The sequence below is a fragment of the Serinus canaria genome, chromosome 1 (genome assembly GCF_022539315.1).
Source record: "Serinus canaria isolate serCan28SL12 chromosome 1, serCan2020, whole genome shotgun sequence".
Lineage (NCBI taxonomy): Eukaryota > Metazoa > Chordata > Aves > Passeriformes > Fringillidae > Serinus > Serinus canaria.
In genome coordinates this window covers 101,113,376-101,138,764 of record NC_066313.1, presented here as the reverse complement: position 1 = coordinate 101,138,764, position 25,389 = coordinate 101,113,376, and the positions used below count along the sequence as shown (strand labels likewise).

Here is a 25,389-nt window from a genome sequence, read left to right as displayed (position 1 = left end):
TTTGATTATGCTAATAAATATTTCCAAGTATTTCAATCCAAGTTGTGTGTTCTGTCAAATCTTTGGAGCAACATACAGAAAATGCAATTAATATTCAGTATTGACCTGTAATTTTTCATGATTTTGGACATTTGGGATTCTTTTATTGTTTTCCACTGGTCGTTTTTTTCCTAATCCTTAGACCTTGTGTTGATATTTATGAGTTCACAATTGCTTCTGATGTTTTATTCAAGCCACTTAAAATTACAGTTTATCAGCACAAAGCTGTATGTAGAAAAAAAAAACCTCTCTGTCAGAATAGTACAAATACTAAATAAATACTGCATGAGCAAATGCTCAGAATTCAGGGCAAATACAAAATTAACAGTTTCATGTGATAAAGCTATGCAAATTTCCATATGCTGACAATAAAAGGACCATAATTTTTCTTTATTACCTTTGAGAATATATTTTAGATCATTAGAGCCCTATTCCTGTAGCTTAATACATCTTATCTGCTATTTGTAATTATGCAGTTTAACAAATTTGGGATTTAGACATAACTAATTTTCCGCCTGAATCCAAAAATCATCTGTGTTGTGTACAAATGATTTGGGGTATAAAAGTTATAGAAGTAAATGTTGGGAAAGAATCCAGCCAGGCCTCAGTTTTGGATAAAGTAGAAGTATTGTATCTGGATACAGTAGATGTCCCTTTGGCTCTGATCCAGCAGTGTACTTAAATCAGTGGGAAATATCTCAGACTTAAAAAGAAACCTATGAAATCTATTTTTTCCCTTATAACTAAGGGGGGTTTGCACAATGAGGAGGTGTGTTTTTATGTATCACAGTCACAGTTTTGTCTTTGGCACAGTCTTCTGCACTGCCTAGAGGTGATTCTTTTCATGGCAGCTTGATTTTTGACCTTTCAGCATGCATGCGTACCAGGCTTCCACGTTTTTTTTCCCACGACCAGATGAGTGAGAAGCTTTGCAACAGCGCCCTCAGCTTTTTCATGGAATCACAGAATGGTTTCAGTTGGAAAGGATTTTAAAGACCATCTAGTTTTCAGGTGTTACGCTCTCATGTAACAAATACTCTGGTAAATGTACTTTGTGTTTGCCAGAACATATCCTCATTCAATCTTGCTGGTCATTTGCTAAGTCTTCAGCAAGGTGTGCTTAGCAACTTCATTGTTAACTTGTACCTGGTGTATAAACTGTTTTGCTGGCAAGCTGAAATGGCCAGTGAGAGCCACAAACATTGTGGTTGGTGTGGAAGCCACGGGCTGCACCTGGGCACGTGCATATATCCCAGTCCTTAGGAGGTGCAGCCATGATTATGGCAACTGCTCTGGTCCTTATGGGCTCTGGGGTGTCTTGGTCCAGAGCCAGGGCTGCCCCTCTGCCACACACCCCAGTGCAGGCCCCGTGTCATCGCTGCTCTTAAGTTTCTCCAGCTCCCAGGAAAAAAAAATTATGATTAATTGAACTTGTTGATTATTTGCCTGTGCAAAGCACACAGTTTATTTAACACAGCTCTATTTTCACAAAATCACTTAGGTTGGAAAAGACCTGAGATCATCGAGTCCAACCAGTGACAGCACACAAATGTGTCAACCAGATCACGGCACTGAGTGCCACACCCAGTTTTTTCTTAAACACTTTTAGGGACCTCCCCGGGCAGTCCATTCCAAAGTCTAAACACCCTTTCCGTGAAGAAATTGCTCTACCTAATGTCCAATCTAAATCTCCCCTGGCGCAGCGTAAGACTATGTCCTCTCGTCTTGTAGCTGGTTGCCTGGGAGAAGAGGCTGACTCCCACCTGGCTACACCCTCCTTTCAGGGAATTGCATCAGGGAATTGATAACGTCACTCTTCAAGATTTTAAACCCCTTCTCCTCAGAAAATTCCGAGGCTCTCAGTTACCTTCCCTAGCAGTGCCACCAAGTGACGGGCCGGGGCAGGAGGCCGTGCTCCCCACGCCGTGTGACGGGCCGCCTCACGCTCCGGGCACAGTGCCCAGCTGAGCGCTGCCAGCCCGCCTTCCTCACGGCACAGTGAAAAAACGGAGCATTAAAAAGAAAAAAATAACGATGTTTATCAAGAGCAAGTCCCGGCAGGGCCCGCCCGCTCGGCCGGGCCCGCCCGACGACTAACGGTGTCCGGCCCCAACCTCCGCCCCGGGGAGCGGCCGCGCTGCCACAGGGACACGGGGCAGGCCGGGGCCGGGCGGTGCCGCCCGGGGATCCCGTTGGAGCGAGGGCTTCCAGCTGCGGCCGGTCCTGAGCCCTTTCTGTGCGCGGCGAGCCGCGAGTCGCCGGTGCGGGAGGACCGTGTGGCTGAGGCAGGCGCAGCCCCGCGGTGACAGCCCCGGCGAGCACCATGCTGCCCACCCGGTAAGGCGGCCCGCGCGTCCTCCGGCGCGGGTGGGGAATGGCGGCCGGGGGAGATGGTGCCCCCGGCGGGCCCGAGCCGGGGCCTGGGCAGGGAGGCCGTGCCTCGACCCTCACCCCGCGGCTCCGCCATGAGGAGCTCGGGGCGCGGCCAGGGCGGGGCACCCCGAAACTTGAGCGGCGCCGCGGGCAGCGCGGCCTCGGGCGCGGCGCCTGGGCCGGGCTGGGGCACCGGGCGTGAGGGGGCCCTGCGGGCTGCGGCTGTACCGGGACGGCGTTTGCTGTCCGTGCCGTGACACACCGAGCCCAGGGGCTGCAGCACTCACAGAGGCGTTTCACCATCGCCATTCACGTCATTCCTGTGCATACGGGACTCCGCTGCCTTCAGATTTTTTTTTTAATTTTTTTTTTTTTTTTTTTTTGGTATGTGTGTGTTTGTGTTTCCGTTTACTCTTTTAAGTCCTCCATGAGTATCTGCAGACAGTGAAGGCTTGTGTGTACATGATACATATGTGTAGATAGTGTAGATATGCATGAAGGAGAGAGAGAGAGAGATGTGTAAATGGCCTTGCTTTTCTATTGGTGCCTGAGGACCTGCCACCTTTTCTTTTTTTGAGGTGGAACCTCAGTCCCAAAGGAAGAAGATAAAAGGACCAGCAATCCATATTCCTTGTCAGGATAATGCTGTGAACTATCACAAGGGGGTTTACACACCCTCTGTGTGATTTTGTGTTACCACAGTTATGCTTGCCTAGAGGAGTAGTGCTGGCTGGTTACCTTGTAGAACACTTAGTGAATTGTCGGTGGATTACAGTCTCTGAAGGGTTTCATGATTGTTCCTTCTTGCTTAATGGCTAAGAGGTTTATATCCTGCACTTTAAGCTTTTTTGAGTTGCTGCAGCACTAAGCCATGGAGGAGAAAACCAGGCTTAGCTGAATGGGACTACTTGTGAGAACTTGTGAAATCCTTTTTGATATATTCCTCCTTCCACTGCTATGCACACCAGCCAAGTGCAGGAGAAGTGTATGGTTAGGGTCATGGATGATTTCCTGGAGGCACATGGACTCCATCTCTTTTAAGATGCTATAGGGTAGATGCTGGTGTTCAGTCCAAGTTGGTTGTCTCAGGGAATCTGAATAGTCAGTGAGGAGAACAATTACTGCCAGTGAAGCATTTTTCTTTCTTGTTTTTGGATAACAAAAGGTGTCAGTTGGAATTTCAGCTGTCTTAGAACTGTTGCATGGATATGATCTAGTTCTAAAAATCAAGCTGAAAATAAGGACTGGTGTTTCTGAAGTCACCAGAATAATTCCAAAATTAAATCCTAAATTATTTCATGGGATTATTTTTAATGACACTAAATTCTTCTGCTCTGTCTGTAGGTTGTGCATCATGAGGAAGCTTCCTTCTCTTCTGGCTAGGACACTCACCTCTGGGACCAGTGCCTCCCCAGGGCTTCTTGACATGTCTGAAGGTAAGGTAGATGGCTGTGCTCTGGAAGATTTAATGATGTTACTGAGGAGTTTATTTTTTCAGGTGGTGTCCCTTCATGTATTAGTATGGTTTGGATAATGAAGGTGCCCTTGTCTGATAGCGCATAGTAGTAGTGTTCAGGAAGCAGCAGAAAATCACTTTGTGTTTGGAGGTGAATGGCACAAATATCCGTAATCATTGAAACTGCAGATTTAGAGGCTCCTCTGGTTCTTCAGCTTTGGCAGAACTTGGTTCTTTTCTGGCAGAAAAACTGCTGCTCAGCTTGGGTCTTGATAGAAAGTCTATGTAGTTTAGATAGGTTCAATGAGACTGGAGAGAATGGCCAAGAAATGGGGAATTGAGTGGAAATAATGCTGTACAGAACTTTTAATCTGTCAATCCTGTCAATTTCACAAACTTGTAGAAATCTTTTAATCGGATCAGCAGCATTGCCTCGTGAAATTGCTCTTGTCAATAGAGCTTTGTTTTGAAAGGTTGTTTCAATGCTCTAGCAGGAATAAACCATAATGCTCCTGTTTCAGAAGCTTTTAAAAAGGTTTTCTTGCATTCTAATCCTTTGTACTTTGAAAAGGAAAGGAGGAAAAAGGCTGGAGCCAGGTACAAGTAATTCCTTCATGGAGTTCTGCTTATTTCTGAGATCATCTTTTTTCCTTTGTTTTCTAAACAGAAGACACCAGCAGTTACTGGTTATCCAATAAAAGAGAAAATGAGGGTTATTTTTTGTTAGAGAGCTTATTTTTATTGTTGTTAATAAATGGCAATTTAGGAGGTTAAAGGAGTGAAGCAAGGATACATGATGTTGCATACTTGCAACTTGCCCTGAGTGTTTATTTGAATATTTGGAAAAGATGCCATCTAGAAGGCTAGTAAAAACAGTGAAACAGTGAGGTCATCCTGATACTCCGAGGGGTACTAATATTTTGTGGACTAAAATAACTGTAAACATTTGAGATTTGTTTCAAAATTGTTCAAATTCAAAGTTTTGCTCACATGCAAACTATTTTAGTGTTATTTAAACTGTACCTTTAATTTGGTATCTGTGCTTTCACGGATTTTCTTTAGCAAGAAAATACTTTTTCTTGCTAGTTTTTCACATGCTTCCTTTTCACAATTTTGGGTTCCCATTGTGAATGCCCTCACTTCTTCTATGACTCTCCCAAAGGCTACACAAAGCAGGACTTCGGAATTTTCCTCTGAAAAACTCTCTTACCACTTCCTGCAAAATGCTACAGATAGTCTTTCCAAAGTTAACACTGTTTGTCAACAGTAGCGCTGAGTTTGAAGAACGATTTGGGATTACACTGCAAGCAGATACCACACAGAGTCAGTGGACAGGGAACTGGAAGGCTGACTTGAAAGGAAAGGGCAAACTGAGTTGAAAACAAAAGGACACTGACTGTAAATCAGGCAATGATAGATTGCCTGCAGTTACTAAAATTAAGGAACACCTGCCTAAACAGAACTGAAGCAGGTAGAATAATCCAGTAGATGTAAATTGCATTGGTTTTTTTCATTGTTAATCTAACCTGTGTTTTGTACTCCGCAGGACACTCACCCATTCATGTGAAAAATGGTGTGTTGTGGTAATTTGTACATATTAAAATATTAATAACTAAACTTTCTCAGCTACTGTTTTTCCTTACTTTAGCATTGATGAAAAATGAGGCACTGTTATTCTTCTCTGTTGCCTTGCTTAAAGTCCCTTTGCCTTTGGTGGATGGCCCTGGTCTTAATTGTGGCAGTGTTGCACTAAATCTCTGTCAGCACACTCTGTCTACAATGCTGGATAAAACGTTTCTAAGAGGCTTGTGGGATACAAAATCTCTCACAGCAGCTGCTCCTGCAGTACTTGGCTTCATTTTAGACATTTGAACCTGCATCCTACACCTAAGTCCAGAGAAAGCTCTGTACCAAAACTGGTGGTCTTCCTGAACCTGGATGCAGCTGGGGAGGCATCAGCTCGAGGGGCATGGATCTCACTGGTAGAGATGAATGCAGTGGTCTTGTCCAGCTGCCCTTCTTGTGTCCTTTTCCACAGCACAGTGCAAATAAACTCAGACCCTGCTGCTGTGGCACTGATGATCCACTGATGCCAGTTTAGGAGAGACAGTGCAATATGCTCTGTGAGCATGATGGAGAGGTCCCATTCGCTGTAACTGTCTTGCACACTTAAGATATTTGCCAGATAACAAAATAAATAGCTTATAGATTTTTGTGCCTAATTTTTTTACTTAAATTTCTGTTGTTACTTCCTTAGATTTCTAATATCTAGAAGAGCAGGATAGTCTTCCCAGGAGGATAAAAAGGAAAAGTGAAAAACCATGTACTTATGAACTGTAAAATGGACTAGATTTGGCTTAACAACATTTAGAAACTCTTTACACTTTGTCCCTTTTATTGTCAAGATAAACATTTTAATGTGTTCTCAGCCTGGAAAATATTTTTATACCTAAAACTGAAATCAGATGTATTAAATGGGACTAACAGCTTATACAAATTTTTGCAGGTTTGGACCCCAGATTTTTTTTCAGAGCTTTTTACCTCTTTAGACATGAAAAGGAAGATGAATTTAGTTTAAACAAAGAGAAAGTGCTGTTTATTCCTTGTTCATCCCAGCACAGTCTGCACACTGTTGAAAAATTGAGGTTTTGTGTTCTAGGAGCTGTAACAGTGTTTCTGCTAACACTGTATTGATCAAATGCATGCTATGGCAGCTTCACAGGTGGAGTATGAGTAACAAGAAAGTAATACCTATTCTGTAAGCAAGTCTGCTGCTGCTTAGGGAAAAAGGAATCAGACCTTCCCTGTTTCCAAAAGGAATCAACTCTCAAGATTTTCAATCAGGTTCTTTCCTTGATTTTTTTTTTTTTTTTTTGTTATTAGAATTAGTAGTAGAAGTCTTCTAATTTCAAAACGTGTTTTTAGCCTACTTTTGTAAAAAAAATGAGGCCAAAGCAATCTATTTTTTTGTCTTTGTCTGCCTATCTTCTTGTCTTCCTTATCTTCCAGAACCTTTTGTTGATGTCAGCCAAAATAGGGGACCCACCAGTCTCAAAGATAAACATATTTCCCCAAATTTTGTGAAAATTGGCTTCCAAATCAGAGATTTGTTAGGGTGCCAGAGCTGGTGCTGGGGTCAGGCATGGACACTGGTGTTTGCTGGCTGTTGGTGAGTCATTGGATCCATGTGCTGTCTACAGTCATTCCCTTGACTGCCTCTAGCACAGGCTGGTGCTTCTCCAGCAGGCAGGCAGAGCAGAAACAGAGTTTCTCCCTAAAACTCCCTAAACAGGGGAGTTTAGGGACAGGGGCTGAGGGTGCTGCCGAGGAAGGAGCAGGGAAGGGGAGCTTTGGGGTGCAGCAGTAGTGGTGGTGTGGGGGGACTTGAGCAGAAGCTGAAGTGACTGAGGAGGAGGGGAGCAGAGCTGAGTGGATCTGGCTGAGAGAGTGGAATGTGATTTAAATCTTAGGAATTCAGCTGGGCTCCTCCAGGGTTTATAGGCCAGCTTGCTGATCATTGTGAATACTCTGATCAGGCATTTAGTTTGAAAAATGCCAAGCCTGATAAAGAATCAGCTTGTGACTCACCAGCAGCCTCTTTCAATTCACCATGAAATTCTGGATATTTTTTTGTTTCTCTTCCTTGAGGTGTCCCTAACATTTGAACCTCCTGGTATAAAAGATCTTTGTGTATAAGCAAGGGATCTCTTCTATACAATTCTCAGCTTCTCTTCTGAGCTTGGGAATTGTTGCTGCTTGTTTTCAGATGTTTCCAAATAGCCAACATTCATCAGCCATGGAGTAGTTTGGTAAATTTGATGGGACCTTAACACACTTAATAATCTCATCTGAGAAAGAGTAGAGAAGATGCTTATTACATTATTCTTGACATTTAGGAAAAACTTGTGCGGAACTATTGTTAACTCAGAGAGTGCAAACAGGGCCAGAATAAATTGTGCAGGGCTGTCTTCAGTGTCTTAACACTGTGTTCTTTCAGACTGCTAAAAATCTGGGCTATGAAACCTTGCTGGCAAGAACGAATCTGCTGATACTGCCTGCCTTCGTGGGTGGGATTATTTAATTGGTATTCTCATTCTATTTCCCAGCTGCACTCTTCCCTTTTATGTTCTTTTATGACTTTCTGATTTGTGTTATCTCCATAGTTTGTGTTTAGGCTTAATATTTTCACATCAAAATTCCCCAATCTAATATTGATCCATGCTGTCTTTCAGCTGTTAATTAGCACTGGAGGTGACTGATTGCACTAACAAACACTCTTTGTTGACTATATGCAATAAACTATGGCATCATGTTACTCAGCCCATTACTGTGATATGCCTACTAACAGCAGCAGTGAATTTGGCCAAACTTTCATTTCTGGGCTGCTATTTGCATGAATTTGCTTAATTTTCCTGTTCTGGGATGAGGATTGTGCCTTTAACACCAGGCAACCTCATGTTCATCACTTGCAGAACTAAGCTTGATTTGCTTTGATTTCTTTTTTTTCCAGTGCGGAGCAAATTGAGGGATATAGTGGGAGCATCTACCAACTGGAGGTACAGTGTGCATTACATGTATTTTACTTCATTTGTGAAACCAAGGTGGAGCTCAGGCTTGTGGTAGTGGAAGTTTGCAATAGTTAGCTTGTTGTCAGGGGAAGTAAAAGATGCCATTAAAAGGTAATTGAAACAAAACTTCTGAATTGATACTTTGTGGATCACAAATTTCTAAGATTTCTCTGGTAGAAATAAAATATCTGATCTTGGTGCTTACAAGATTGTCCTACTAGATTTAAATCCAGGGGGAGTTAGGAGCTGTAGAGTCTGGCTGTCAATGCTGTGTTACTGTTACCTCCTGAGTTATCTCTAGGTGGATTGCCTGCATGGTGGATTTCTCCTGCACTGGATTCAGAGGTAGCTGAGCTTGTTCACTGCGTACCAGGCTGCATTCTAAATGGCACCTGTGTCTCTTTGGAAAATTATCAGCCTGGGATCTGGGTCTCCTTAATCAGGATCATCTTGAGCATTTCCTTTGTCTGCCTTAATTTTTTATTAATTTACATATACTTTAAATAATTGCTGGTTTAGCTTTATTCAAGTGACTTTCCTCCCCCTCCATTACATTGAATAAGCCAATGCTGACTGTAACCCTCTGCTGTTACAGTCTGGAAAAGTGAATTTAGCAGTCTGGAGGAATTACACATTGCAGTTTGGTTGGTCCCATGTTTTTTGTTAATTTTGGCTGTGTGTGCTGAGCTCTTTTTTCCCACTTTGTGCAGTGATAGAGAAATGAAGAGAGGCATGCCTGGGTGAAGTGTCTGATGTGTCCAGGCCTTCCAACTCAGTTTATGTAAACACAGCTTCAGTCATTCTAACAAAAATGCCTGAATCTGGGAACCTGATTTTTGCTAGTAAGAGTAGTATCTAAGTATGAGGGGGCTTGAACTTTTCATCAAGTCAGCTAGAAAGGGCTCTAGAAATTGTTTATGAAAAAGCCTTTCCCACATCCCTGAATGGCTGAGGAGGAATCATGCTATATGGAAATGCATTCAAAAGTCAAGATTTTAGAGGGCTCTGGTCAACTCTGATCTTCCATCTATTCTTTTTCCCCACTGTTCCCATCCTGGAGGGAGAGCACTCTGAGGCCAGGATCACCACAGCAGTGGTTCTTAGAGAGATACTTCTCTTGTGCTGTACAAAATACAGCAGAAATGGTTTGCAGATTAATGAATCATTTAGCTACTATGAAGAAGTAAAGCCAGGGAGACCACAGATGGGAGTGCTTGAGAATGACAGGTTTAATACAGAGAGGTTTGGTGGACGTGGATAGCCTGTCAGAGCCCACTTTAAAAATAGAGTGACAAAGAGTTGATACATGTGGATACTGAACAGCTGGGGATTTTACTGAGTTAGGCCACAGAATGACTAAAGAGGACAAATCTGAGGAACAGCTTGATAGGGGTCTTGAAAAGGGAGCTGGGGAAGGACTGATGTACACATATCTGGAATGCTAGGAGAGAGGAGGAATGCATATTGGAGGAACGTCTTTAAACATTGATTTTGCTAAAAGGAGACTTTGGTTTGTGATTTCTCTTGTGAAGGCCAGTGATCTTTTGTATTTGTTATGAAAAAGAAATATCTTGCTTATGTGTTTATTCTGCTTTTGTACTTGTAGTTAAAACTATTAATATGTTCATTGTTAAATAGTCTAGATGGAGTTGTGGCTATTTCAGAAATACATAAACATTCCTCAGAATATTTAGGGGAGGTGTTAGTTAATATTAAGATGAATTATTGTTACTATATGATTAGTACTGCAGTGTGTAACAGTATTTGTCTGTTGAAAAATGTTACTGCATTGAGCCTAATACTTCTGCATATTGAAGAACACATTCTGAATTGGAAGTCAAGAAGAATTCTGCTGCTAACCTCAGAGGAGCCAGGATGGAGCTGGTGAAAACAGAATATAGTTTAAATTTTATTGTTAGGTTTCTTTATGTTTGTAGGCAAATTTCTGATTTACTTTCTGATTAATTTCTTTTAAGCCTTTCACTGAAAGAACTTGGAAAAAACTTTCTTAAAAAGCATTAAGATGCATCATCTTGGACCTTGCATCTTTCTTAAGTCATCCAGTAATATTCCATATCTGTTTAGTGGCATAACTTTAAACAGTAACCCTCTGCAGGAGGCTGTTATCTTTGTTTCCAGTAAACTGCATGGTAATCATGTTTGCCAGAGGAAGTAAACCACATCTCATGTTTAAAACAAACAAACAAATGAAACTAACTGAATTTTTCTGCTTGACTTTCATTCTCTTTGATCATGGATTATTTGCATTTCCCTGAAGCTTATTAATCAGAAAAGAGGTTACATATATATGTTGAAGCTTGACTTTCTGAAGTAATACTCAGCCAAGTAAGCCTTCATATTAAGTGGCTAATGCCCAGAATTCATCCAAAGTCAAAACTTGAGACAAAATTTCTTTTTGGTGAAAAGGTTTTCTGTTGTTTTCTTTATTTCTTCTTGTTTTTTAAAATTTGTTTTGTTAAACACAATGTCACTGAAATCTCAGCAATGCAGCAAACACAACTTGAAGGAATGGCATGCATCCAGAAAGTTACCATTAAGTTTGGTTGCTTCGTGTTTTATGCATTCTCTTGCTCCATGAAATGGATCCATATTTTTGCTTACTGCTTGGCTTTATACCAGAACTATTGCATGTTTAACCCTTGGGTTTTTAATAGATGGGTATTGATTCTAGATGTTATGAAATACTTGCTTTATTCAGTCAGGTTGCACTTTTAAGGGGAGGGAACTTTGGAACAGGTAAGAGAGCATGTTGGGCAAGACTGTTACATCTTGTAGATACCTGTGCAAGGTAGATTGGAGAGAAGTGACAGTAAGCTGGCCCCTTCTCCATTGTGAGAGTTGCCACCCCTCTGACTTGGTGGTGCTGGAAAAGCAACTCTGAAGGAATTGTTCTTCCTTTTCTGTGTTGTTTATTTCTGTAACTTTCTATAATTTTAAGATGTCTGTGTAGGAAGAGAGAAAGAAAAGTAGGTTAATTTTCTTTGTTTTTTAGCTTGCTCTTAGAACGATGCTGCAAAGGATCAGTTTTAGAACTGAACTCACTTGTGGGTGATGGCAAGTCTTAGCAGATTAGTTCACTTGTCATTAGTGCTAGCCAACACTGTGCATCTACCTTAATTCTTGGGAGAGATTGTAAATTAAAGGGCAGTCCTTTGAAATTTGCAGTGTGGAAGATGTGTGGTTTTGTAGCTCTGGAAGACATGCATATGCACAAAACCTCATAGGTTAAATTATGTGTGATCTGTTCTTTTCAAGGGGGTTGATTTTGGTAGCATTCAGAATTAGATGCATTTTGTTCATCTCATTAGTGTGAAGTATGTGCTTGCCACAAACAATTTAAAAGATTTCTGTAGTAGTCTTGCTTAACATCTCTCATTTTGTGCATTTCACTTTCTTTTCAAGGCACACTCACTGTGTCTTGTGCTATCTACTACTTTTTGGTTTTAATTTCAATAGTCATTGATGTGACATCTATTAGTTAGGGTTTCAGTTGTCTTGTACTTCAGAATAAAGTTTTTTTTCTTACCAGGGATCATGTGCAAGCAATGCAAGAAAGAAAAGCTCTCCATACTTTACTGGCAAAACGGCAGGAAGATCTCCCTCCTAGGAGAATGAAGGATAGCTACTTGGAAGTTATCCTGCCTCTAGGAAGTCAGCCTGAAATAAGAGAAAAATACCTGAATGTACACAACAGCGTGAGGTAACAAAGCAACCATGTTACACCTACAGGAAACTGTTAACTTCTGTTTGCCATGTATGTAAGTATTTACCTGTCAACCTCCTATATTGCAGGTTTGGAAGGATACTTGAAGATCTTGACAGTTTAGGAGGTATGTACCTATGCCCTTGTAAAGGCTGCATTAAGTGAGTTTGATTACTGCTGAGCACTGGTTGTGTGACACAGTAGGGACTTGGAGGGAAACCCATAATTCTGTCATCTCAGAAGGGAAGGAAAAAAAAGAAGACACAGGTACTGAAAGAGAAGGAAGGATGATATAGAACAGATGGAAGCAAAATTGTTTGGCTTCCTGCTTCTGTCAGATTTTTAAAGAACCAGCTACAAGAATAATTTACTGAAAAGTGATCCTAAATTTTGAATTTGCATTTTCAGTATGAACTCAGAGAAAATTTGCAGAGTGCCTATTGAAAATGAAAACTTATGATTTTTTTAAATTGTAAAAAAAATCTCAACCAAAATTGCCACAAACACCAACAGTTAATGACATGCAAATATCTTTATATTCCTTTTGGGGAGAAGAGAGTATAATCAGGAAAGAACATAATATATCCATTGAGAATAAATTAAGAACAATTGGTGTATGTTCTTGGGTTCTGCAAATTGTTGTTAAGGGTAAAACCAACTCAGTTATTTAATGAGTTCGCGTTCTTTTTTTTTTTTCTCCTTTTTATTTATTTGTGGTCTTGAAGAGTTCACCATCTTTTCTTTTGTGCAATAAGTGTGAGGTTGTTAATAGAACTGCAAGATACTTTTTCTTAAAATATCACCAGGTGACTTCCTCCTTCATCCTAGTTCCATAGCTGGTTGGGAACTTTTTGATGGAGGTTTTGGACAAAGAATTAAGGGGAAGTTGTGAATAGAACATCTTTTTTCTGTTCTTTCTGAGAGTCCAGATGGACAAAATTGACGAAGGCAGAGAAAGAAATGAATGAATAAATGTATCTGTATTGAGGATAGAGGAAATAGCTGCATGACTGATTTTTCTTCCTGGGAGGTGGAAGACACTGGTTTCAGTATCTGTCCTGAGTTAGTAAAGGAGACTTCAAACTGTTGTCTACCTTGCATTGTTCAATGAGATGAACCTGTTTTTCATTCTGTGCCTTGTTTAATTTCCCCAGAAATCTGTGAAGATCTAATTTTTTTCCTGTGACAGCACAAAATGTCTCTACTTTGTTTGCAGTCATACTGGTTTTCAATCAGTTCCACTGGGGATGTATTATTTTGGGGATGTATTGTTTTGAGTTAATCAAGATTCTGTCCCAATTAAACAATATTCAGGATGGTCATATTGATACAACAAGTTGATAGGCTTAACAGGTTTTAGAATTCTAACTTCAGTAAACATAGGGAAAAAAAATCTTAGATTACTTGGAAGGATAGAGATCTTCCAGATCGCAGATCACAGAATATTCTGGTTTGGGAGGGCCCCACAACGATCATTAAGTCCAACTCTGAAGTGTATGGTCCATATGGGGATTCCTTCTCTCTTATCTCACTAAGTACAAGACAGGTACTTTTGATAATGAAGATTTATATTGAGTGAAAATTACATGAATGCTAGGAAAAAGCTATATCTTTGCAGCCTTGAATTACTCCAAGGAGTCGGTTTACTTGGATGTGCTCTTACGAACGGAGCTAATTAGTTTAGAGAGTGGTTTGGCTAGTAGTAATTGTAGTGTGATAAATACCTCTGACTATGGTTTTGTGCCTGTGAGGCACAGTTTATTTAATCTCCACCTCTTTAAAAGAATCAGTATTTAAAAAGTCCTCAGATAGCATATATCCTTGGACAGCCTTCATGAAATCAAAATAGAAGCTAGGAAGAGTCTGAGACAGGGAGCTGCAGAGGTAGAGCAAAGAGATTGTGTGGGATTGGAAGTCAAGTGATGAGCTGGTTTAAAATGCTTAGTTAAATTTTTCTTTATAGTAAGTAAATATGCATAAAACTGTGATAGCTGCTGCTGGTTTTTTTATAGCAATCCCATGTGTTACATACATGAAGGTGTGGAAGCTCTGGTCTCCTATAGTAGGATACTTTATGTGTATCCTACTATAGGAGACCAGAGTGTTTTCCAGGTACCTCTTATGCTTTACAAAGATGACTTTGATCTGCTCCTCTTAAGTTTCTTTTTTTAAGAGCTGGCTCCATTTTTGATCTCTTCACAGTTCTTATTTGCTACACTCACACCAAGCAGGAAACGCAGCAAAGGTCTCCTTTATCCATAGTTACGGCTCTGGTGGATAAAATCAGTAAGTGGCAATTTAGTAAATAAAGTAGTTTCATCTGCTTGTCTTACTCTTTCATCAGCTACTGCCTTCCCGTGGTTGCTATTGAGGATACCTTTTTCATTCCTGTTTAGTTTGCTTCATCTTGTTTTAGCTTTGAAGTTTTCTGGCTTTTGTTGACAAGAGGTGGGAAGTGGCTTCTGTAGATGCTTTTTAGCATTCCATGTCATTTCTCTTCAAAATGCAACTTACATGGTTCCTGCACTTTTGTGTTTAGTTTTATTTTGGTGTGCAGATTCTTAGCTTCATTATTGAACAGTGTTTGTTATGGGGAGTTGGACTCTGTTTGTGTTGCCTGTTCTGCTGAGCGCTCCCTTGGGTCTGCTGTCCACCTCTGTGCCTGCTTCCTACTCCTGTTCTGGCTTCAAAAGTCTGCAGGGGCAGAAACTGCAGACAAGCAGTGTGGTCCCTTGCAACAACTGTCTTTCCTGGGTTGTCTTTGTGTCTGTTGCCACTTTCAGATCACATAAAGGTCCTAGGAAATCTGGCCTGCCTAGTATTAGTTGTGAGTGATCTGTCTTCAATAACCCCTAATGTTTGTCTTGTAGATTTGTGCCAGAAGATTATACATCCAGACTGTGACATCAAATTCACAGGCAGTGTTTCTTGGGTTGGGAAGACCTCCATGGAAGTGAGGATGCACATGCTGCAGGTTAGTTCCTGTGACTTCTCTCCATCTTACAACAGGCATGAGGTGTGTCAGGGGGAATTTACAAGAGCATATAGTGACAGGACAAGGGGGGATGGCTTCAGACTGAGAGAATGGGTTTAGATGAGATAATGGGAAGAAATTATTTACTGTGAGGACAGTGAGGTACTGGAACAGGTTGCCCAGAGAAGTAGAGATGCTCCATATCTGGAAGTGTACAAGGCTGGGTTGGATGAGACTTTGAGCCATCTGATCTTGGAAGGTGTCCCTGCCCATGGTGGAGGGATTGGAGCAGGATGTCTTTAAGGTTCCTTCAAACCCAAATCATTCTGTGATTCCATGATAATTCAGGTAAACAGGTACATTTTTTAAATTCAGTTGTTTGCCTTAAGTAAAGTCTCTGAGGTAGAAGCTAATGTTGCACCTTTTTGTTCTGAACTCCTTACAGTGCGGGCATTAGTGGCAATTAGTGATATATATTAAAAAAGCTATGGCATTTCTCAGAATAAAGGTTAAGTGTGTCCTTTTACAATGACTGTGTTGATTTCCTCTCCTCACTGCTCAAAGTTTTTAATAAACATTCCCTGGTAAATGTTTACATTGCAGAATTCCTGAAATGAAAGTTTTAATTATTTCCTTATCTTTGACCAGTTGTGAGAGGTGTTGGAAGGAATGATAGAATGTGAAAGTAAACAGAATTAACAGTATGATTGAATAGTTTATGTCAACTAAATAGCTTGCTAAGCACATTTCCAATTTTAGAGTTCAGTAATGTATATTTCCCTGTCTCTTTTAGCTACATGATGGTGATTACAGCCCTGTGTTAGATGCAACCTTTGTCATGGTGGCCCGGGACCCAGAGAATAAACGGTAATTTGTAGGACAGGAAAACTTTCCTGACTTGTGCTGTGCTGAAAATGACAAACATGGCAGCTTGCTCTGTGTGTGTAGAAGCCATATAATGTAGGAGGTAAATAAACCACATAGTTGATGCTTTTTGCTGGCAAGGGTTAACTTTACTGTGACAAACTTCAGACTTTAGCAGTCATGATACCAGGAATTGCTGGTAGTCTTGGGATCTGACCCTTTTTTTTTAAACAGATTTTTCTGTGTGTGTGACTGGTCTCAATGCATGCAGAAGTGAATGAGTCCGCCAGAAACCCACCTGCATTCTAGCAGTTGTTTGAATTAATGATTGAGTTTCAGTGGTTAAATAGTCTTTGAGTGATTAATACCATTAATTCCCTAGTAGACACTTAATAGGTGTAATCAGAATAAGTCAGGTTAAAACTTGCTTGTGTAACTAAAATGAAACTGTTAAGTATTCCCACAGAACATAAAACAACCCCAGACATTTATTTTGTTATTTTTCTGTTTTTTCTTTCTCAATAGTTCCTTAGCTATTAGAATAAAAGGTTGCCCTTTAGGTTTGTGACTCCACCATCAGAAAAATTGTCTGTAATTCTTACCTCTTTCCTATATAGCTGCCCAAGGAATAAACATTTCTCTGTTTCTAATTAGTTTAAATAATTGCTTGTATTTAACAAAGATGTGTTTATTGAATGGGTTTTACTTGATATAATTATGTGGTCCTGATAACATTAGAAGTAGTTTCTAGGTTTTTTTTCCCTTCAGATTTTTTCTAGAACCAGTGAATATACTATACATTAAGAAAACAAATTGTATTATCGTTCCCATTTTAAAGACTAATTTTTCAAAATAATGACATAAAACATGATGTAATTACACAGTAGCAGATTGACTGAGGACAAGCCTACATGGACTTGTGCAGATAGATGCAAACTTCCTTGGCTGTTGTACAAGCTAGCTGGCCACAGGCCAGCTATGTTTGGGAAGCATTCTGTCCATATTAGGAGGGTGTTTAAGTGAGGTCAAAACCCTTCAGAGAGGTACAGGATATGTTAGGTTGGCTGTAGCTCCACAGAAACAGTGTTGTGTGGCTTTGGGAAATTTGTATCTCAGCAGCTTGGGGCTTGGCCAGGAGAGCTGATATAGATGTGTGCTGAGCTGAAGGGAAATGAGTTCTGTGATGGAGAAGGATGCCCAAAATCCAGAGGTTTAGCAAACCAGTTTGTTATAAGAAAAAGTACCACTCTGCCTCTTTTTGCCAACCCAAGTAAAGGCTGGGGGTAGAGGTGAATTGTTCAGCAGGTCTGTGTGTGTGTGTGCATGTATGTATATGTATGTTGTTCTCAGCATTTGTATAAATGTTGAAAGTTAAAAAATAATAATTAGAAACTATGGGGAAGAACAGCTCTTGAAAATAAGTGTTTGTCTTTACTTGTGCAAATAATTAAATGTTATATAATTAGGTTAAAGTAAACTTATTTGTGCAGTAAAATAAACATAGAAATGTTGTGCTCAAGGCATGTCATAATCTTTGATGAGTGGTACATGTGGTAAACAGCTTTTGGCTGTTGATAAGGCTGTCAAGGGAACATATAGATTATAAAAACACTTGCTGGCTACAGCACTGTGCTTCCTCTATTCCAGGAGGAATGGTACCAGTCAAGTTTTGGTTTAGACTATCCTAGCTCATCCTGTTTCATTTGCTGAGTTTCTGAACAGCTTTATTCTTGAACAATTTTCATTATAATTTATGAGTACAATTTTAGCTTCTTAAGAACCATATATGCGTCACTTTCTCTTTCCTGATTGCACTAGGTAGTGGTTGGATCACTTAACTGCCTCTTCACTGTTAAAGCTAATGTGATATTCTGTTGGCAGCCATATTTATTTTTATTATATAACCTGAAGTATGTAATTTCATCTTGTACTATGTATGTAAGCAGAAATGGAAGACTCTTACAATGTATTTATGGGACAAATTCTTGTAAAATTTGTAACTTAAAAAGAACTTCCTGTCCATAGGCCAGCATTTGTTAATCCACTCGTTCCTGAGAGCCCTGAGGAGGAAGAAATCTTCAAGCAAGGGGAATGTATGTCATATTTCCTGGTAGTATGCACATCTGCCTCAGTTTTAACTTAATAGCTGAGAGGAAGAAAAGTTCAGGAGTTTTGCTACTTAGAAATGTTCCTAATTTGTTTAAAATCAGATTTTTGTTCTGTCTCATTTGTGTCAGTAGAGTAAGAGAGTTGAAAAGCCTGCTACCACATGCTTGGAAACTCTTAGGCTAAACTGACAGACACTCCTGATGTGTTCTGCACACCCTCTGGACTTCTCCCTTGGCAGGATGCTCCCCCTGCTTTGGATCTGAGTGCAGCACAGGGGCTCCTAATACTCTGGCCAGCTGATTACCCTGTGGTGGGCCTGCAGGACATCACAGCTCCTCATCTGTCTGGGTCCCCATGTTCCTTTTGGAAAGAAACTCAGGAAAAAAAAAGTAGAAGAGCAGGGGAAGGAGCATGTAGCTCCATCCTCATTTGTTTCAAGTTGGGGTTTTAAAGTGGAGAATTGGAAAACCAATGTAGAGTGAATAAACTGTACAGAAGATTTTTTCAGCTAAAATTTCAATCACTGCAGCCTATGGTAATGAGTTCTGTTATAAACGTTCATTTCATGCCATTGGTAAAACCTGAAGCTGATTGTTCTGTAGGGTTTCTTGTTAGATATGTTCTGTACTTTGAGGGCAGTACTCAAGTTTTCTGTAGGAACAGTGTGTGGGTGTCATAAAATATGTGTAGCAGTTCTTCATCACATTGGTGAGGTACTAGTGAACTTCTGCTTTATTTTTATTTCACTGCAGTCAAAATTCTCTTTGGAGCCAAAATTCTCTTTGGATCTATAGCACCATGAAGTTACAACTTTTAACTTATGGGGGAAAAGGAAAAATAAATGGAAAGATTTTTGATTTCAGGTTAAAATCTTCAGAGCCTTTTTTTTTTTTTTTTTTTTTTTTTAACATTAACACTATGGTGTTTTTTGGTTTTTCTTTTTTTTTTTTTTTTTAATATTCAGTGAACAAGTTGAAGAGGATTGAATTCAGCACTGCTTCCTTACTGAAAATGGCTCCCACTGCAGAAGAAAGAAACATTGTGCATGACATATTCCTTAATACGCTGGACCCAAGGCAAGAAGGGGAGGGGTGAAGGAGAACTGACATCTTGTGAAAGAGAAAATTGAGTGGCAAAATTTAAATTCTGTGGCAATTTATTTGAAATGCAGGTACAAACTTTAATATGACATCTGCAGCTCTTAGAGCAGTCTTCTGTTGTTCTAAACAAGCTGTTAGGAATAATTTTGAGGAAAAATGTTAATAATGTTTAAGCAGATAAGAGAATTGAATGGTTTTGCACTCATGACTTGCACAATCAGTTTTCTGCCATGATATCAAATTAAAAAAACTGTGAGGGCAGGAACTACTCACCTTTTAACCAAATAACCTTGCAATGTGTTTTAAATACAGTACCTGACAAAATTATTTGAGGGAGTTGTTAGCGTGCTTTTCTTATACTTGAGATTGGTGTGAAGTCATCTGATGCCAACAGTGCAATGTTTAATTACATTAGTGCAGTGTTGTATTTACAATAATTTGTAATTTCTTTAGCTTATTAGCCAATACAATTGTTATTTTTAAAGCTGTTTACCAAAGGCACACCTGCTTTCTCTTAAAATTAGCGGTTGTGCTTCTGTCTGGGTTTGAAAACTTAAAAAACTGTCTTAGTGTTTGATGTTGAATTATTCCATTAGCTCACTGTGTGCTTTTATTTCCTATTATGACTTAAAAAACAGAGCATGGCTTTTCTGACAAAGTGTGCACTTTGTGGTTGTGATTCATCTTTTCTTTCATGTACCTTTCTCAAGCCTCTTCATTCACATAAACTTGCACATTACCAGAAGTTTTTGAAAGATCAGGAGCATAAGTTTATTGCAGTAACAAATTGAAGGACAGCTTTAGATAAGGCTTCAAGGTCAGCTGGAACAGTGTTTAGTGATACCATTTCTTTTTTGGGTTTATTTTGGTGTTCTATATTTTTGTGGGTTTTTAAAGTATGTCTCTGCATTTGCTATTTCTGCTGTTTCGGCGTGCTTAATTCTGCTAAGTCTGTGGACTGTAAAGTTTGTTGTCTCTTCCAAAGGACAGTGAGTTTCCGGAGTCGTAAATTACCACCCAATTCAGTGTGGATTGAAGATGCAAAGCTAAAAGGTCTGGAGATTTGCCATCCTGAGGTATTTTGAAAAATAGTAATGAATTACAGAAAGTTACTTAAGAACTAACTTTGAGAGAGAATTTTTACAGGGGCACAGTGAAAGAACAAGGAGTAATGGCTTTAAACTGAAAGAGGAGAGGTTCAGAATAGGTATTAGGACCTGTGATTGTGGTAAGGCTCTGGAGCAGGTTGCCCAGAGAATTTGTGGATGCCCCATCTCTGGAAATGTTCAGAGCCAGACTAGGTGGGGCTCTGAGCAACCTGGTCTAGTGCAAGGTGTCCCTTATGGTAGGGAGGTTGGAACGAGATGTCTTTAAGATCCCTTCCAACCCCAACCATTCTATGATTATGAATTTTTGCCTAAAATTAATCAAACCCTTATTTTGTTTGGCTTCTGCAGTCCTTGAAATTTAGAGCCTAGTTTCTTTTGCCAGTTTTTTGTTATTTGATTGGATTACCACTGCAAAATGAATGATTTTTAATGACCTTTTTTTCTTACCAGACTGTTCATTCAGTGTAAAGAAATTCCTTTACAAAGTGTTTGCAAAAAGTTTGGCCTTTGGTTGCTGATAAAATTTTGAATTGTTATCTTATGCTGTCAAATTAGTCAGATGAGCTCCTATTAGATAAAGTTGCCTTGGGCATTTTGAATTTTACATACTTATTTCAGTAGTGCTTTTTATATATTCAGGTGTTTGGACTTCTGTTAAATATACTGTGGACTGAAGTGCAGACTTCAGCACAAGGCTTTGAAAAGAATTTGGGATTTGTTTCTTTGTGCAGGAACGGAACATCTTCAATAGGATCTTTGGGGGTTTTCTCATGAGAAAGGCATATGAACTGGGATGGGCAACTGCTTGCAGCTATGGGTGAGTTGTAGACCTGCAATATTTATATAATCCAGAGCATTTTGCTCATACACAAAGGTTGGGAACCCAAGCTAACCAACTTAATGACAATCTGAGCTGAAAAAACTTAGGTGTCTGGTGGAATCGTGCACTGTTAGTGTGCAGTGCTGCTTTACTTGGAGCATCTGTCATATTTACAAAGAGATTGGCATCTTGCTCCTTGGAGCTTGGGTTTTAAGCATTACTTGTCAAGATAGAAAATACATCAATTTTCTGTTTTCTTTTATCTTACCAAGCAATTGAGATGGACTTCTTAACTGTATAACATATGCATTATATCAAACAAATATTACATCTTTGCATTCAGTACACAAGAGGAGTGGGTTCTAAGCTCCTTCTGTTAATTGCTTGAGCTTAGGAAGTGGGACTGAAGTCATCACCCAGCAAAGGTCCATATATAAGTTTAATGGGGTATGCAAAGCCTGATATAAAGTTAAGTGTTTTGTGTCAGTGCTTAAAAAACTTATGCCTGAGCAATGATGGCATAAAGATTGTCCAGCAAGTGTAAGTCATGAGATACAATGATGGTGCAGTAATGTATCCTTAGAAAGTGTGTACTTCATTGGTGTGAGAGATTTCCTCCAGTGATGACATAACTCCTTACACTTCCTTTAGCCTCTGTTTAAGAAGAGTAACCTTCATTAAAATGCTGACAAGTAGATACTTTAAATTTTTGCAAACATCTCTTTTATTCTTGAGAAGAAATTTCTCTTTTGTTTCCTCAGGGGTTCCAGACCCTTTATCGTATCTGTTGATGATATCATGTTTCAGAAGCCAGTAGAAGTTGGATCCTTACTACTGCTTTCTGGACAGGTAGGAGTTGATTTCCTTTTGAAAAGGAGCAGATTTTGTCTTTGCTATCACTGGTGTTACTCACTGATAATGCACAGTGTGTTATGAGATAATGATAATGTGTGACTTTTCTTGTTAAATGGTATAATGAAATCTGTTACAGCTTTCAGCACTGGTGAATGATTACAATCTCTAACTCTTGTTTTAACTGTGTAGGTCTGTTACACGGAAAAAAAATACATCCAGATTCGAGTACACAGTGAAGTTTACAATGCAAATACCAGAGAGCACCATACTACCAATGTTTTCCATTTTACATTTATATCAGAAAATGAGGTCCCACAAGTTGTACCTAAGACATATGGAGGCAAGTATCCCATTAATATGTTGTCATCATAATTCTGTAAAAAAAAAGATTAATTTGTTTCTCTTGGAACACTGGTTATTTTAATAGATGAACTATTGGCATTTAAATAATTCAACAGGATTTCATGGCAAACCACATAGATTTTATGCTTTGATGACAGTGTGGATTACTTCTTCCTTTTGCCAGTCTGTTTATTTGTAGTTGCCCAGTATTGATACTAAGGTACTAATATGGTTCTCTCTTTTCTCCACTTTATTTCAGAGTCCATGTTGTATTTAGATGGGAAGCGACACTTTGCTGCAGTCATGAAAGAAATCTGACAGGCACTGCTGGAGCAGCAGTGCACCAGCATGCTGTCTTGGCAGAGCTGTCACTAGAGGTGGCTAATGGACAGGTGCTTGTAATACTCAAAGAAAAACCCAACAACCACCCAAAACCAAACCAACCAAACCCAAACTCCATACCAAAACCTGCCTTTTCAGTACTCTTCATGTAGTTGCATATATTTGGATTTTTTATTCTTTACTACTAGAATTCGTTGAAGTCTTTTACATGCAAATGCTAGGAAAAGAGGCTGAAAATGCAGTCTTAGGCTTTGGACAGACTCTCTTTATCTACTTTGAGAGATCTCATTGCAATCTTTGCTGTCTTGTCACCATCTGAAGCCTTTCCCTTAGTAGCTGTCCTTTGAGTTTCCCTGATAAGGGATAGAAGTTCTGTCAGAAAAAGGTGTGCAATAAGTAGATACACACAGGTGAAGCAATTTGACCTCCATTCTTGTGTAAATCAGGTTAAGGGTCATAATTCTTTTTTGAACAAGGACACGTTCATCTAAGCAGCAGTAGAGGTACAGAAGTTACTAGTGTGTGCACAATAGAAAGCAGGTGTTTCCCATCACTGAGGATTTTACCAGGTTATTGCAGCTTATGTTTCATGTTCTCTTGGGAGGAATGAAACATTCTTTGCAATGAAAATAGGTGGCTAGATGGTATTTTTGGCACTCTGTTTGTGTACTTGCCAGCCTCTTCTAATTTTTTGTTTGTTTTAATATATAACTGCGAGTTCTGTAGTGAATTATTTCTCATGGCTTGGAGACTAGAGGTCTGGTTGGTGAGACTGGGTAGGACTGGGAAATAGCATTGTAGAACAGAACATTTTTGTTTATTAAGGACTGGGAACAAAAAAGGTAAAATTCTGCCCAAATGGTAATGGTGATGTTTGGTGCTGCAGTTAGGGGTCCTGAGAATCTGTGTTGAGCAGCTCCCAGGTCAGCTGCTGAATGATGGGATCTTTATCCCCCTGAGGGGTGGTACAGCTAGAGGACAGTCTCCTCAGCTGGATCATTTATCTGTTTCAGTGGTGGACTGAAGTGCAGTATGAATATTGCACAGCTCTAAAAATTGGCAAGTTTACCTGTGACGGACAGAGAACTTCCCCAACAGAAGGGACACCATGGTGGTCATAACTGTGGCTAATAAGTAACAGGAAGAGAGTACTTGGTACTGAAGTGCTTCTGATGTAATGGAAAAAGATTTAATAATATCCAATTTCTGGCACATAAAGCCCAATTTCATGAAATAAGGAAGCTGAGTGGATGGGAGGCATCAACATCTAGCAGTGAGTATGTCACAAGCGTGAAATCGGTTCTCTGGTACCTTCACATAAGGATTGATCAGAACACTCAAAGAGGAGTTGGGCTCAGGGGTTAAACAGAAATGTGATGTCTTACAATACACAAGAATGGATTCTGGCTTCCCTGTAAGGTTTAAAATCTTTTGAAAAGAGGATGCAGCAAATAGTAATTATGTCAATCAGCACAGATGCACGAACCACGTTGATAAAATTAAGTAGCATGTTGAGCTTTTCTTTCTGAGTAAGAAAGCCTGAGACAGTCACAATTAGGAGCAGTTTCCTTTGGTGCTAGAATGACATGAAGTTCATGACCCCTAGCAGCTCTTTGCTCTTCCTGTGAGGAATTGTAATTGAGCATTGTAATAATCAGCATGCTACACATCAGCCTTTCCTTCTTAAGATTCAGCTGCTGCATTGGGTAAGTTAGATTGCTTTCCAGAGTAGGTACAGGGGTGTGGCCTGATCCTGAACAGATTCTTGCATTGCTCTGATGGTAAACTCTTGGTTCCTTCCATAGAGTTTTTCTCTTCAGCCACACTCCAGTGCTGACTTAGCTCTATGACATTAAAATCTTTAATGGTTATGATGCTGTGGAGATAATTTGTATTTTCTGGTTTTTCCTTTTTAAAACTGACTCTATTAGACTGATCACATAAATAAAGAACTGAAATTGTATCTCAGCTTCTTCCCCCTTGTTGCAGGAATCGGTGTTGACTGTTAAAAAATAGATCCTTTCATTTCCTGCCTTCCTATTTATTTCAGAACTATGTTCTTCTCCTGAGTACCTGCAGGTTTTTATCACTGACCCAGTGATCCTACACAGATCACTTTTTGATAACACATATAAGTTAAGGGGATACCAAATTCATCCTCTACTGGCTTTTCAGCTGCATTTAAAGATAAATTTATCATAATTTTTAAATTTAGCCTTTGGGAAGGGGTTGGAGAGAAGAAGAGGTAATAGAGTATGGAGGAAAGTGTGTCATCAGAACCTCTGGATGCAGTGGAGAAAATGAATGCCACAAATGAAGATGTGTAGAAGAATTGATGTGTTCTCAAGGTTCATGATAACTTAATCACAAACCACAATGACAGTAGTTTCAGAATGTATGTACAGCCATACAGAAAATGTGTGTGTGTATATGCACATATGTAAAAGATACATGCTGTTTGCTATATATATTTACTCTTGTAAATCTGTTTATTGCTATATATATTTACTCTTGTATTTTTTACCTCGAGATGGTAACTCCAAGGTGTCACCCTCTCTGGTATCTTTGTTCAAGGGTATGCATGCTGCTTTGTGCCTTTGTGTGTATGTGAGAAAAATGTTCTCTGATCTTACATTTAGAATTAAAATATTTCAACATAGTAATTCATGTTGCAACTTCTATCCAGCCTGTCACTGCTGTAGGTGACTAACCAT

The 25,389-nt window shown here is 39.7% G+C and overlaps 1 protein-coding gene across 3 annotated transcripts; it reads left to right on the top strand.

Moving 5' to 3' along the window:
* The first annotated feature begins 2,035 nt into the window (after positions 1 to 2,035).
* ACOT9 (acyl-CoA thioesterase 9) lies at positions 2,036 to 25,338 on the top strand. 3 transcript variants are annotated; one of them, XM_018913620.3, is made up of 16 exons: positions 2,040 to 2,376; positions 3,757 to 3,848; positions 5,415 to 5,441; positions 8,379 to 8,424; positions 11,987 to 12,157; positions 12,250 to 12,287; positions 14,363 to 14,446; positions 15,031 to 15,134; positions 15,928 to 16,001; positions 18,024 to 18,091; positions 19,072 to 19,183; positions 20,193 to 20,283; positions 21,048 to 21,133; positions 21,898 to 21,985; positions 22,181 to 22,331; positions 22,593 to 25,338. In XM_018913620.3, exons 1-16 carry the CDS (start codon positions 2,363 to 2,365, stop codon positions 22,649 to 22,651), a joined length of 1,305 nt encoding a protein of 434 aa, XP_018769165.1. In that variant the 5' UTR covers positions 2,040 to 2,362; the 3' UTR covers positions 22,652 to 25,338. The 3 variants fall into 3 exon arrangements, with proteins under 3 accessions (XP_050826914.1, XP_009087962.2, XP_018769165.1); XM_009089714.4 differs by lacking the exon at positions 5,415 to 5,441 and having other exon boundaries at positions 2,039 to 2,376; XM_050970957.1 differs by lacking the exons at positions 5,415 to 5,441; positions 8,379 to 8,424 and having other exon boundaries at positions 2,036 to 2,376.
* The last annotated feature ends 51 nt before the right edge of the window (positions 25,339 to 25,389 follow it).

Excerpts from the sequence above, each read along its gene's own strand:
- ACOT9 (XM_018913620.3), top strand. Across the intron at positions 14,447-15,030 it reads GGCTCTGGTGGATAAAATCA|ATTTGTGCCAGAAGATTATA; the intron begins GTAAGTGGCAAT and ends TTTGTCTTGTAG. Across the intron at positions 18,092-19,071 it reads AATCTTCAAGCAAGGGGAAT|TGAACAAGTTGAAGAGGATT; the intron begins GTATGTCATATT and ends TTTAATATTCAG.